This window comes from Cryptomeria japonica, chromosome 11, assembly GCF_030272615.1.
Source record: "Cryptomeria japonica chromosome 11, Sugi_1.0, whole genome shotgun sequence".
Taxonomy (NCBI): Eukaryota; Viridiplantae; Streptophyta; class Pinopsida; order Cupressales; family Cupressaceae; genus Cryptomeria; species Cryptomeria japonica.
The window spans coordinates 124132550-124148576 of NC_081415.1; the positions used below are offsets into that span (position 1 = coordinate 124132550).

Genomic DNA, 16027 nt, shown 5'->3' on the forward strand with positions numbered 1-16027 from the left:
TATCATGCTTTTATGGGTCTCTAACATGACTCCTAGTAACTATATAAGGATCTTACTATTCCTAGATCTATGCCTTGTCTTTTTGATATGGTTCCTAGTGAGAATATATGAATGTTACTAGTTCTAAATGACATAAATTTGTGTTTTGCATGCTCCATGTGTGTTACCAATGTTACTCATATTACTCACTTTGTACTTCCCTTTTATCTCAATATTGTAGATTGACAATATCACAAGTCTTGGGAGCTACCACCTTTCCAAACTTGTAGTCATCTTGACTCTTCAATATCTTGGTGAAATAATGTTTGGTTTCTCCATATTTTCCCAAGAGTACATGAGCATAATTCCATACTCTTGCTAAGAGGGGGATAAATATTGCATCATAAGTTGTATCTCTTTATAAATATACACTAGGGTTGGACTCACTTTAGTGGTTGTGCCTTATTTATGCCTAATTGTACTTAGGTTTGAGAATTTTTCCACAAAATTTGGTTCACTACCTTATTCATGATGTTCCTCATGGCTCAATTTTATAGGACTAGGGTCTTGGGAACCCTTATTCATGGAAATTGGATTCGCAAATAGTAGGAATTTCCTGTCCAAATTTGGACTTTTCCAAAAGTTGAATTTGAAAAGGGGCTAGTTGCATATAGATACAAGTCTATTTCTCATTTCAAACCCCTATCAACTCCAACCCATATCTACCATTTTTTCAATCAAGCAATTCAAATCAATTGAGCATAGATCTATAATGAAGTAACAAGGCATTCAAAGATACAACTTTGTTACATCAGTTATGATCAACTACATTATATTTTTCTATGATGAAAGCATACACTAACATGTTCTAGAAACATTAAGGCTTGTGTGGAACTTCATGCCAAGCATTTCAAAATTGAGGTATATTTGTCAATTTTTTATTTACATTTATGTTTGGAACATATTAACAAAAAATCTAATCTTATGAAGCTTCCTCTATTAGATACCTCCCTAGAAATGGTTCAAGATGACTCTCACGCACATTTGTAAATATGCAAGGAAACACAATAGACAAAAAAAATAGTAGAAAAGGAAGATGGTTTTCCAACTAAAGACCTTAACATAAAACATGAAAAATTTATGTAACTATCTTGAACTACCTCACTATTAGAGGGGGTGTGGTTGATAACTACAAAAATAGTTTGACAATGGCCTCTCCTACTCTATCTTCCAATAAGAACTGGAAACTCATCAATTCTACCTACAAAAGGTTTATCCTTTAACCGGTTAGCTCATTCTTCGGTGTGTATACGTCCTAGTGCCATGGTAGGGACAGGGTGGGAGAGAGAGAAAAGAGAAAGAGAGGTTGATTGGCCTCCAGGCCATATAGAATTCACGGTGGAAAAAGGGGAAGACTAAACATCGACAACTGAGGCAAGGGGGCAACATTAAAAGACTTCCGATGACGTTGACCTAGGAACGGGAAAGTACGGGTAGTTGTGAAATGCAGTGGATAGCTCAAGCAATGGGTGAGACGCAAGCAATTCATCATATATATAAATCAATGAATGAAGGTGAACATTCAGCTACCACGAATGGTGAAAATTCTACCCAAGAAATTCCTCGTATTATGCAAATCCAAAGATTCAATGAATGAAGGTGAAGATTCAGCAATTCCTCATATTATGCAAATCCAAAATGAAGGTGAAGATTCTACCGTGAATGGTGAGTGTGCCATTTGATCTTGCCAGGGGTTGAGGTCGACATGGAAGCCTACATGGGATTGAATGCATAAATGACTTGCCCTCTTTTGTGTTTTTTTTAAGTATAATGCCCGTTGTCATCGAAATTTTGATGAACGCGGGCACTTTTTTGAAAAAAAATAAAATTCATTGCTAATGCCTTCTCTGTCGAAACCAAATGTGAAATTACCATCGGAATTCTGAAGAATTCGGACATTTCTTTAAAAAAATCAAATTTGGTCACAATATACCTTCTTCGTCAAAAACCTCCATCGGAATTCTAGACCAAATGTATTAGTGACAACTTCCACCTTGCTTTGGGCCCCATTTGTTGGCAGAGCAAGAAGTAGCATGCTTTTTCTCTCTCTTCGACTGAGGCTGAGTATCGAGGGGTTGTTAATGTAGCGACTGAGATTATTTGGCTTCAGCATATCCTCACAGAGTTTAGGTTCTCCACTCCATGGCCGACAGTTCTACATTGTGACAATCAGAGTGCTATTGCAATCTCGAAGAACCTAGTTCAACATCAGTGGACCAAAAACATTGAGATTCATATACACTACATCCAAGAGTTGATTCAGTAGTAGGTCATTGATTCGCAGTATTATCCTATAGCGGAGCAGGTTGTAGACATATTCACCAAACCCTTCAGTGAGAGTAAACTTTCCAATAGTTGCGAGCTCTCTTGGGGGTGCGGGATGTCTCATTAGGGGGGTCAGCTGACTTCTCCTTCCTCTCTTATGGGGGTGACTTTTTCCTCTTTGAGGTATTGTCCTTCTTCTTTGAGAGCCTCTTTGTACATGTATCTCTCTTTTGGGGGTGAGTTTTTTCCCAGTGGGTTTTCTCCCTTTCTCTGTTTGTGAGAGATTGCATTGCATAGGTTTGCTTGCATTTGCATATTGTACATGGGTACCTATCATGGCCTAGTAGCCGGGACTCATCTTGCATTGTTGACTTGAGTCTTCATTTCCCTAAGTTGAACTTAAGGGGGGTGTTGGTGTAATTATTTATTCTTATAGGATATAATTACACTTTACTTAAGTTACCTTAGGATAATGCATCTCATCATAGTTTCGATATGAGACAGTTAGGGAAGTGTGCACATAGGGATAATGCTTGTAAGAAAAAATCCACCTTTTGTGGTCTTATCTTGCTATTACACTCCATATTTGGTGGGTCATCCACCTCTTGTGGAATATTACATTATTTCTCCTACCTACCCCTACTTTTTCTTACCTACCCTTGTTTCTCATTGAGCCACATGTCATGATTGTGTACTCACATATCCATTTGGCCTTGCTATATATGCAGGCCTATATTCATTGTATTGGTTAATCCAGTTGATCATTTGTATATTGATGAGTATACAATTTGTTCTTGTCATACTATTATCTCTCTTTTATGGTTTTCATTGTGTCCTTGATCTTGGCAAAATCTCACACTATTAAATCCACCCTCCCTCCTATATTTAACGAACTTCTCTATCATTTGAGAGAATGTTAATACAAAGTTACATAGTGAGATATATCACTATGCATAAAAGGTACTATTGGCCACATGGAAGTAAGGAGAAGTGTCCCTAAGTTCAAGTCTATTTCGTTCTAATTAGATAAAGTGGGAGAGGGCCCAAAACCATACATGAAAGTCAAATGGTGGAAAAGAGCGATCTCATGAGGTGTGAGAAAGCCTAGAATTAAGAAGTTCAAGTCTATTTTATTATAGACTATATTTTGTAAGTCTTTTAATAAAATAGTTCTTTATTGGGGTTATTCAACCAAAAGGGTTTTCTCTATGTATATCTTGTGTAATGTGTTAACTTTATTTTTCTATGATTCTTAATTTAGTTCTTTTATATCAATTTTTATAGTGATTAGTGTCCTAAAATCCTAATTTCTAACAATCATTCATATTATAATCCATGGATATTCCTTTGGTTTTTTGCATTGATGTCAATAATCATTTCATGATTTGAATAGATCTCCTACAACTTGTTTTGAGAAAATAACTCATCAAGAAGTATGGAGTGGTAATAATAGAAATGTTAAGTATTTAAAAGTATATATATGTGAATAATTTATTACATGCATGATGATATTATAGAAAATAAATTTGTTGAGAGGAATATTAAGCACATATTTGTTGCCTATAATGATAAAACAAAAGTGACATCGTCTAGAAATGGTGGTCTTATTAGAAAAACAAATCTAACAACTAACCAAACAAATGATTATACAACATTATTGATAGTCAACATATCCAAATCTAGAAGAAATTTTAAAATTATCTTTGAGGAGTACAATTATTTATGTATGACACAAAATTATTCATCAACATAGAATCTTTCACTTAACTTATTTTAGTCTTTATCCATAATCCAACCATTTTTTCAAGAAAATGTTTATCTTCCCTTATATATTGTTTACAGTAGATTATATAAGAACAATTAGTTGTTATAATTGATTCCTTTAATCAAAACATCATGATGTAGCTTAAAATATCTTTTAAGTATTAGGAATTCAGATTTATTTAATATCTTGTTAAAGGTTTGAAAGGTTCTCAAAACCTTGTAAACATCTACCAATAGATTTGAAACCGAGAAAAAATTTGAACATTCCAAAATTCCTTCAGAAAACAACTTTGGATGTTCATAAACTCTACATTTTCATCTCTCAATATCATGAAGTATTCCTTTGATTAACACAATGGCTGCAATAGACTCATGGGAATAAAATGGGGTTGTGACAACATTGTCAAAAGTCAATATAGGTTTATGAACCAACACAAATCACCAAACCTCTTTTGTAAGTATTTTTTATCTTCTCCTTTCCAATGATTCCACTTATGACACTATTGAAAGAATCCTTTTTTTCCTTTCTTTAGAGATTATCAAAATTCTTTGTGTGCCAACAAGTTTGTGACTACCGTTCCAATGGTTGATGATGGTTTTGAAAGCATTGCAGAACTCTAACCCTGTGTTGTAGAAAAAATTTCAATAAAGAGGTTTTGAGTGATGCTTTGGCTATTGCTAAAGTTATGACAACCTTGTTGAAGGCCAATAACTAATTTTGAAGCAATAATTTAAATCTAACACCACTTTCCAAGAAAAATTCTTTCTAAAATAAAATAGAGACAATTTCATTCATAATTTATACAAGTTATAGAAGTTAAAATAAAATCACATAAGAATTCATTTAAAAAATTCAAGTGGCTGTAAAAGTGCTATCAATATCTAATAAGGTTGTGAGAACCTTGTCAAAAGTCAACAAGGTTGTGAAAACCTCTTTACAAGTCAACATGGGTTATGCCATCTTCTATTTTTTTTAATGTGTCAAAATAAAATGTGTTTGTGAAACCCTCTTCAAATTCCAACACAGGTTATGAAACCTCCCAAATTTGTTGATGTTTATAACCGAAAAAATTCCAAGTGGTTTGAGTTTATATATTGTCCCAAGAAACTATAGGAACCAACAGAAGCACAATGAAACTAAATTGAACTAAAAGAAAAAATGGAGTTATTTTTTGTTGATGTAGGATTGCTCCTGAACTTAGATGTTTATACACTAAAAATGGTATAGCTTGTACGATCTTATTCTAGAGAATGTGTTACAAACTAGGGATTTCTAGTTTAATGAAGGGTTTGAGGATATGACAAAATCCTCCCATAATATACAAGTGGACATAGATAATGATGAATCCTAAGATGCCTTTGAAGAACTTATCCCTCCTCTAAAACCCAAGAGTCTTCAAGAAAATTATTAAAAGAATCAATGAATTAATTATGCTCTTATGAACACCATAATTCAAACCAAGAAAATTTAAAGGGTATGAAATTTTTGATGTTACACTATCATATAAAGCCCCAAGTTCATTTTATATTTGAATTATGCAAATAGGAATTAAAACATCTATTTTTTAAATTTGAAAGTTGAAATTTACAAGGATTTTCAAGCCTGTATTAGTAGAATTTGTATTTGTATATGTAGAAACTAGTGGTAAAATTAGGATTTCGAAATAAAGCACAAGTATATGCCAAAGTATAATAAAAGATCAATATTTCTTATGATTTTAACCACAAATTTAATTTGATGCATTTTGACATCTTTATTTGGCACCTCCATGCAAAATTAATTCTTGCTACATATCCCAAAGTGTAGAAGACTTTTCCTCCTATAAATTACAACAAAAAAACTAGAAAAAACTTAATATGCAAGTTTCCCTTTGTTTTCTTACATAATTTATGCCATATTTTATACAAATTGCAAATACATCTGTCAACAATTGAAAAACCAAACAAAATTTAGCAATTAATTAAGAAAACTCTTAATTCTACCTATTTTCCATTTTAAAAAAGTTAAAAAATAAAACCTCCCCATATCAACATTTATTTATATGTGACAAATCAAATAAGCAAATATTTCACATTGAAAACATGACTATCTCTACTAAAGACATAGAATAATAAATTATGACAGATTATGATATGGTACCTATAATAAATGTTCATTTGGTAAAAAAATGTTTATTTTAATATTTTTCTATTAAGCATAATAGAGGATTCCAACACTAGAGCAGAAATTCATTGCACTATTTGAAGATACATCATTTCATAACAACATTATACAATAGTTGTCTATTTTAGACATGACTGTGATTTTCAAAAGAGTATGACATGTGACAATATATATTAAATAAATGTAAAGACACTCCTAAAATACATATACAAAATATATATTTTATTAAATTAGGCTGGTCTTTTAGCAATTTTGTTGACAATAGCTATTAGAACTATTGAGTGGTATAAAAGCCGTTTGGAGAAACAATATTAGAAAAATCAAAAAACATATACATTTGCATAGTGTTTAATATAAAATAATGATAATATTATTGAGAGTTGATTTTCAATGTATTACATTATAGCTTTTATAAAGCCTATCCATTATAACTTCTGAACAATCAACCTACAACAAAATAACAAATTATTTAATAACAACAATATTAAACTACTTAAAAATTACAAGTCGTTAAGATGACTTTCTTAATGTAAACTCCAACGAAATAGTTCTACTATTTCAAACAGACTGAAAAGAATACAATAACGGAAACATCTATTTTCTTCCCTTTAAAAGAAACTAAAACATGTGAAAACTAGGAACCTTGACAACATTCAATAGAGATATAAATATGGATATAGATATAAACATAGACATATTTATCAAACAGTTTGTTTGCTGAAGGCTTTGTCTTTGAGCGCAGAGACAAAGTTGCTGATGTTTGTTGACGGACTTGGCAATCGTTACTGGTCAGCACCCTACTAATTTCCTCGACATTGGATTTAATCCATTTGCCTTCTTCCTCCACCATCAGAGCTCTGACAGATTTAGCTACGTCCTCCTTAGTGAAAGAACCATCCTCCTCATTTCTTTTAACTTCCACTCCCATCTTCAATTCGTGAGTAATTAGCCTAGCAACTAAAGGCTAGTCGAACTGGATTAGAAGAGCAACAATTGGCAATCCAAATCTCAGGCCTTCTGTCACAAAATTCCACCCACAATGTGAAAGAAAAGCTATAGTGGAAGGATGGTTTAAAATGTGCAATTGAGGCACCTACTCTGTAACCATGAGTCTTCTGCCATGGGTGCGAACCTTAGACACTCTGCAACTCAGCCCCCGCGTGGCCAAAAAGAACACACAGGAATGAAATTTCACTTTCCTCCAACCCCAATAGGAGAGTAGCGAGATCTTGGGTGGTGAGAGGGCATTCACTGCCGAAACACGCAAACACAACAAAACGAGCGGGTTGCCTATCCAGCCAGGCCAAGCAACGGTCTGCATCAGGCCGAGGTGGCAGGCTGGGCATGGAAATCCCCACGGGAAACATGAACGGCTCGGTGCTTCTTTCAAAATAGTCCACAAATTTGCCTTCCAACTCTCGGCAAGTATTGCTAAGCATTGCCCAGCTTTCCTCCACAGAGATAGAAAGGCAGTTTGTGAAGGTGAGGCCCTTACTTTCCTTTCGGGCTTCAAAGGTTCGAAAGCGGACAACCAATGAGGGGAATCCGGGTAGCGGTACAGTTAGATCCTCGGCCATTGGAATATCGGGCAGTCGTTCCCTGTTGTGTCGTATTGCAAAACTCATGGCCGCCATGCCAACTACTATGAAATTTATGGTGGGAATGCCCATTTTTTCGGCAACCCGAGGATTCCAGCACAGTGTCGCATCATATTTGACAAAATCTGGGGAAAGGAGTTTCAGCAGCACTCCAAAAGACTACTTGCAAAGATCTAACGCTTGGAAGAGAAGCGGCACTAAGTCTGTTCTTCCTATCTCTGATAAACTTGTCATGGACTCAAACACCTGTAGGTATACCATCCACGGGTGGTAATTGGAGCTCCACTAGCTCAATTCGAGAAACTATCTTCTTTTAAATCCATGCAATGTTAATCGGAGTTGAGACGAATGAAATTTTGAGGCCAGAAGTGAGGAGGCTCTTGGCTAGGTCTAGAAAGGGTGTTATATAGCCTTGTGCAAACCAAGGGAACATTGAAGTTGACTATCATCTGCCATTGTCTATGATTAAAACTGTTCACGGCAATCAATTGGTTTACAATCCTTCGTTTAAGGAGAAAGAGAAACCCTCGTGTTTCTCATGAGTAATTTTTGACTGATTGTTATTCAATCGAAATGTTTTTTTGTATTTCTTAGGTCGAATAGTAGATAGGTTATATAATAACATCTTAGATTAATAAATTAATAAATTACATATCAGTAATGATTCTTTTTTTTTTCTTCTTCTGTTGCTATCAGTATTCTCTTATGTTCTGAAGCATTTAGTTTTTAATCAATTATTTAGGGAGAAAAAGAAACTCGAGTTTTTTTGAGTATTTTAATAACCTTTGACCGACAGCTATTCAATTGAAAGGTTTCAATGTACTTGAAATTGAATAGTAGATAGCTTACATGATAATAACATTATAATAATCATTAATGTGTCTTGTTTGAATACAACACAACAAATCATGTTTTTTTAACATATGTATAAAAAGTAAAGCTTTTCAATATTTTTTGACTTTTCCAATCCTTCATCTAAGAAGAAAGAGAAACCTTCGTGTTTCTCATGTTTCACTGACTGCTATTCAATTGAAATGCTTTTTAGTATCTCTTAGACTGGATGCTAGATAAGTTATCTAATAACATCTAAGATTAATAAATATTAATAAACATATCAACAATGTCTTTGTTTTCTGTTGTGATAACTATTCTATTATCTTGTGAAGCATTTGGTTTTCAACCAATCATTTAAGAACAAACTCTAGTATTTTTCATGAGTATTTTAATAAACTTTGACCAAAGCTATTGGATTGGAAGGTTTTGTTGTACTTGAAACTAAATGGTGGATAGCTTAAATGATAATAACATCTTAGATTAGCAGATTACTAGTATATATCTTTTCAATAAAGTAACAAAAAATGTATTAAGAGAAAAATATTATTTCCATATATTTAATATAATTTTATTAAAGATATATATGCTAGATAATCAATATGGTTTTACTGTAAATTCAAACATCTTCACTTATAAATTTATTGTTGGTATATTCCATCATTACGCATATGGTCTGTTGTTATTGATATTTGTTTGATTTGTTATAGTTTGTTAGTTCATTTAGACCACTATTTATATTTGGTTATACCCATAACTGCTATTTTAGAGCACACGGTTGCTTGTATTCTTCCTATATATTTGCACACTCCACGGGAGAATGCATTGGATAATAATACTATTCAGTAATTCTCTGATATGGTATCAGAGCTAGCATTGTTTAGATCCTTCAACATTACTATTTATTTTTTCTCTGTATCAGTTTTCGCTCAGCGAGAGAATATTGGCATTGATGGTAGAGAGAAGGATGCACTTCTAATTTACTGTGCATAGAGTTCTAGATATGATTGATATATTTAGACGGCATCATTTTAGTTTCTTGTTTCATCATCATTGCGAGGAGTTAAAAAGAACCCGAGACCCGAGACCCACGACTGTTGTGCCCACCATGCCAGCCTAGCTAGCCACTACGCACATCTGGATCCTGATCGGTCATTTATTTGGAGCTTGAGAGAGCCACTGTATATTGCGATTCAAATCCTGCTAGCGAGTCCAGTTTGTGGTGGCTTCTTCATTGATAAGTGGCATCGTTGGATCATTTGAAAGATGCAATGTACAGTTCTCATTCCCTTGTAATTAGGGTTCTGCCAACAGCAGCGTGGGAGGAATCAAGCCCTGGCCGCTCTGGTTAGCGCAAGCTACCAAACCGATTATTGCCATGACTCGCTGGCGAAGGAACAAGCACTTTGGGACAAGCTCCAAATGGTGTATGAGGTGAAGAATCGGAATCAGATCTTAAAATTGCAAAGCCAGCTACACAGTTTGAAGATGAAGAATGGCGAACAATTAGAATCCATTCTCAAAGGGATTGTAGAGTTGAGAGCTTCCTTACAAGAATGACGAGAAAAAATTGATGATGCAGTTTTGGTGCCATTTGTTCTATGGGCACTACCATCTAGATACAAGGTCTTTGTAAGAACTTTGAATGTCATTGAGATGACCCCCATATTTGAGAGGCTAGTAAATCTTCTAAAGAAAGATGAATCTATCAGTGAAGAACAAGATTAGGATGATCATGCTATGACTATACATCATAATGACAAGAAGCCTATGAAGAAATAACTAAAGAATAATCTACTATAGATTATTCCATTCATACTACTAGTATGGATTTCCCAAGACATGACACTACATACATATCTAAAGGATCAATAGATCAAACCACATTTAATCAACATGTAATTAGTTCCAAATAAAATTTTCAACATACATTGATTACTAAAATAAGCATAGGTTGATGTACCTTCTTTGACATAATTCTAGGACTATAAGGCCTATTTGAGGTTTTGAATAACCTATAGTCCTAAAATGTAATTGATAAGCTTTGATTTAAAATAAAAAGTAATCAAGAAAATGTGGAGAAAGTGACTAGACAAAGTCATTAGAGCACATCAACTAATGTCATATCTTGGATATAAATGCCAAATAGGTAGAAATGGCATGTTTATCTAGGGCATATACACTAGAGAGAAATCGATTCAATTTATCTGGGTTTGTTAGGAAATTTTTATATTATACCAACTATTTGTTCAAATGACATTACAATCTTGAATAATTTTCTCACAAATAAAATTAATTTAAAGAAAAATTTAAAAAATAAAAATGTTAATGGGCAGTCTACTTTAGTCAACCCCGTTGTGTTTATTATAATTAGATCCACATGTGTACACCATATGATGAAAATATTCTATAATAAGACTATGTAAAATGGATATTAAAATATAATGATGGATACAAATAATTTATGCCTTAGGAGGTACAAGAAGACAAAATTTAGCTACTAATCGAGAAGAGACAAAAAATATTAGCATTGTGTTATATTTTATTGGAATCCTAAACTTGTAATATATTATATTTGACTAATGAGCCTTAATGTTCATTATTTTGAAGTGATATAAGATAAGAAATTGTGCTGAACTACTAGTTAACATTGAGATTACCTTTTAGAGAAGTGGACATAGATAATGATGAATCCTAGAAACTAATGAAATTTCTAAGACAACTTCCAATATAGTTGAAGAATTTAGTCCTCCTCCAAAGCCCAAGACTCTTCAAGAAATTTATTAAAATAATCAATGAATTAATTATGTTGTTATGAACACCATAATTCAAATCAAGAAAATTGGAAAAGTATGAATTTTTTTATATTATACTATCATCTAAAGCCCCAACTTCATTTTAGATCTAAGTTATGCAAATAGCGATTAGTATATCTACTTTTCTAACTTGAAAATTGAATTCTCTAATGGATTTTCAAGGCTCTACTAGTAGAATTTGTATTTGTACATGTAGGAACTAGTTGTAAAAGTAGGGTTTTGGAATAAATCACAAGTATTCACCAAAGAATAATAAAAGGTCAATATTTCTTATGACTTTAACAAAAAAAATTATTTGATGCATTTTGACATCTTTTTTGACACCTCCATGCAAAAATAATTCTTGCTACATATTGATGTGGTTTATCTAACCTGCTCAACACTTCCTTAGTTAATGTTGCTCAATTCCACCAACTCACCAAACCTAGTTTCTCTTTGGGCCTCTATGTCCCTCTCACTCTCTTCTAGGGCTTGTTTCTTGTCCCTTCTAGGGTGTTTGCTTTAGGTGTTTTGGTTAGGAACCCTATCAATTCACTGTACTTCTCTAGTGCTCAATTTTAGCCTCTTAGCCTCAACTTGTCATATTGACCCCCAATTGACATGAGATGTTGCAGAGGTGTATTAGGGTCTTTTAACATATTTTTTATGCATATGGAGTCCTTTGGTAGGTTGCAATCTTAAGATTTCCTACCGGTTTCACAATCTTGCCCGGAAAAGGGCTACAAGGATTTAGGGCTAATTAGGCCTCCTAGACCGGTTTTTTTGGGCTTGGAGGAAAACGAATCAAATTTTCCCCAAACAATTTTTGCTTTCCCTCAATGATATACCCATGCCCAATGGACTTTTGTGGTTTGAGGCTCTGGTATATCCGTACAAGGTATGAACCCTAAAATTGAGGGTTTGTAGGGTTTTCAAGGGCTTACACCGGCAGTGAGTAGGCAATTCGAGGTTTTTCTATGAGATGGAATCTTCAAAGGATCCTCCTTATTGATACAAGTCTATCCCAACTCCATGAACTCCTCCAAATTCAGAAATGGTGCTTTTTCTTTCACCTCTGCATTATTCAACACTTCTTCCCCTCTTCTTCTCTAACCAGGTTGCTCCTAGACTCGCCTAGGAAGAGGTGTCATTCATGATCAAACACTTAACCAACACTTGAAACTGCATATTTACACTATACAAAAGGTTGCCAACCATACCCCAACTATCCGCGATGGCAGCATGTGTGGGATTCATGGGGCAACCATATTTACAAAGAAAAGACTATTTACAAGCCAAAACTGGCTATTTGTGAATCAAATCACTTCAATAGTAGTAAAAAATAATTACAATTCTTGAAAATGAAAAGCCTACTCTGCAATACACTATTGAATCTCAATCCATCATTGGATTCATGGATTCAATCCATTAAGCTTTCATAAGAATGCAAAATTGACAAAAACAATGTAAAAGTGCAGTCCAAAATCTTTTGTTTTTATTATTGCTTTCAAAATCCAAGTACACCAACCTTGAAAAATGTGTAGGAGGAGGTTTATATAGTTTTTCCACATGTGGAGTCCTTCCATGGTGTTGAGCAATCCCTAAATCCACCGCTAACTAGCTTTAGGGCAAAAATTGTCATGATAACTTTCAAATGTTGTCATGACAACTTTTTGCAACTTTTGCAACTTTGTGTTTTTGACACTTTTGGTCTCTCCAACCTAAGAGACCTATACCCAGTCATCACATATGACATCTTAAATAGGTCTAAGGCTTACTTAACACCCTCTAAGGCTTTTGTCAATTTTTGACACTTTTGACCAACCAAAAAGGTCAAAACTACTCAAAACACACTAACTACACAAAAATGCAAACCTAGATAAAATGAACTCCACCTGAACCCACATTGCCAAAATACTCACTCTTGGACCCACCTGGAGTCCTTATTCACCACTGACTTGGCTAAGGTCAGTATAAGCCAAAATTTGCAAAAACAAGGAAATTAGGACCTAGGTGCTCCTGCATCACATATCCCCAAATTTAAAACATGTTTCCTCCTAAAAATTACAACAAAAGCACTAAGAAATAACTTAATATTCAAGTTCCCCTTTGTTCCACTACACAAAATTTATCTCAATATAAATTGCAAATAGATTTATCAGTAAGTGAAAGACCAAACAAAATCTAGGAGAGGTCAGACATACCCATGAGTAGCATACCCTCCATGCAAAGAGCCTGATTCATAGGAACAACAAAAACACTAAGAAACAACTTAATATTCAAGTTCCCTTTTGTTCCATTACACAAAATTTATCTTAGTATAAATTGCAAATAGATTTGTCATGAAGTGAAAAACCAAACAAAATCTAACAACTAATTAAGAAAAATAAAAATTTTACTTATTTTTCATTAGAAAAAATAAAAATGAAACCTTCCTATATCAACATTTTTTTATATATGACAAATCAAATAAGTAATTTTGTTGACTTCGAAATTATTGAGTGATATGAAAGTTACTGGATAAAACAGTATTGTAAAAATCAACAAACATTTACATTTACACAATTTTAAATATAAAATAACAATGATATTATTGAAAGTTGATTTTCAATGTATTACATTATAGCTTTATCAAAACCTCTCCAATATAACTTCTTGAATAACCAACCTACAAGAAAGTAACTAATTATTCAATAAAAACATTAATAAACTAATGAAAAATTGCAAGTCACTAAGGTGACTTTATTAGAGTAAACCTTAATAGTCCAACAAACAGTTAAACCATTTGAAAGCACTAAAAGGAATACAATAACACAAACACCTAGAAATATAAATATGGATATAGATATAAACGTAGACATATTTATCAGACAGTTTGTTTGCTGGAGGCTTTGTCCTTGAGAGCAGAGACAAAGTTGCGGATGTTTGTTCGACGGACTTGGCAATCGTTACTGGTCAGCACCCTACTAATTTCCTCAACATTGGATTTGATCCGCTTGCCTTCTTCCTCCACCATCACAGCTCTTACAGCTTTAGCTACGTCCTCCTTAGTGAAAGAACCATCCTCCTCGTTTCTTCTCACCTCCACTCCTAACTTCAAATCCTCAGCAATTAGTCTTGCAGTTATGCCCTGCTCGTACTGGATTGGAAGAGCAACAAAAGGCTGTCCAAACCTCAGGCCTTCAGTTACAGAATTCCACCCACAATGTGAAAGAAATGCTCCAGTGGAAGGATGGTTCAAGATATGCAACTGAGGCGCCCACTCTGTAATGACGAGTCCTCTGCCATGGGTGTGATCCTCAAAGCCTTGGTGTAACTCAGCTGCCGCATTGCCAAGAAGAACACACAAGAACGAAATTTTACATTCGTCCAAGCCTAACACGAGAGCACCGAGCTCTTGGGCGGTGAAAACGCATTCACTGCCGAAGGACGCAAACACCACAGAACGAGCAGGCTGCTTGTCCAGCCAGTCCAAGCAACGGTCTGCATCAGGCCGCAGCGGCAGGCTGGGCATGGAAATCCCCACGGGAAACATTAACCGCCCGGTGATTCTTTGAAAATAGTCCACAAATTTCCCATCCAACTCTCGGCAAGTATTGCAAGCCGTTGCCCAGCTTTCCTCCACAGACAGGGAAAGGCGATCCATGAAGGCGAGGTCATCACAAATGTTATGCCGCTTGTTTTGATACAACGGCAGATCCTTCCGGGTTTCAAAAATTCGGCGGCGGACGCCCAATGAGGGAAATTCGGGTGGCGGTACAGTCAGATCCTCGGCTGTTGGGATTTCGGGCAGTCCCTGCCTGAGCTGCCCTATTGTGAAACTCATGGCAGCCATGTTAACCACCATGAGATTTATAGTGGGAATGCCCTTTTTCTTGGCAACCCGAGGAATCCAGTACAATAACGGATCATGTATGACAAAATTTGGGGAAAGCAGTTTCAGGAGAGCTCCTAAGGGCTCCTCGCAAAGATCTATCGCTTGGACGAGCAGCGGCACTAAGTCTGTTCTTCCTATCTCTGATAAACCTGCGGTGGACTCGACGCCTGAGGGCAGGCCATCCACAGATGGTAATGGGAGCTCCACCAGCTCAATTCCAGGCACTATCTGCTTTTTTATCCGTGCAATGTTAAGCGGAGTGGAGAGGAAGGAAATTCTGAGGCCATGAGAGAGGAGGCCCTTGGCTAGGTCTAGGTAGGGTGTTATATGGCCATGTGCAAGCCAAGGGAACATCACCACGTGAAGCTGGCGATGATCTGCCATTGTTTACAATTAAGGCTATTTGCTGTAATCAATCGGTTCCCAATCCCTCATTTAAAGAGAAAGAGAAACTCTCGTGTTTCTCATGAATTGAAAGGTACTCTAATGTTTCTCGTGATTTATTTTGGACTGACTGCTCTTGAATTGAAAGGTTTTGTTGCATCTCTTATACTGAATGGTAGATAGCTTATCTAATAACAACATGTAGATTACGAAATATTAATAAATATGTTAGGTATGTCTCTGTTTTCTATTGTGATAAATTCTAATAAATATATTAGGAATGTCTTTGTTTTCTGTTGTGATAAGTATT

General features: G+C 34.9%; 2 protein-coding genes across 2 annotated transcripts; both read right to left on the minus strand.

Annotated features, from left to right (window-relative positions):
- Positions 1-7365: 7365 nt before the first annotated feature.
- Positions 7366-7866, minus strand: LOC131065347 (UDP-glycosyltransferase 79B30-like). The gene has a single exon (XM_057999838.2). It carries the CDS (start codon positions 7864-7866, stop codon positions 7366-7368), a length of 501 nt encoding a protein of 166 aa, XP_057855821.2.
- A 6456-nt stretch (positions 7867-14322) lies between these two features.
- On the minus strand, positions 14323-15717 carry LOC131860075 (putative UDP-rhamnose:rhamnosyltransferase 1). The gene has a single exon (XM_059214432.1). It carries the CDS (start codon positions 15715-15717, stop codon positions 14323-14325), a length of 1395 nt encoding a protein of 464 aa, XP_059070415.1.
- Positions 15718-16027: the final 310 nt, after the last annotated feature.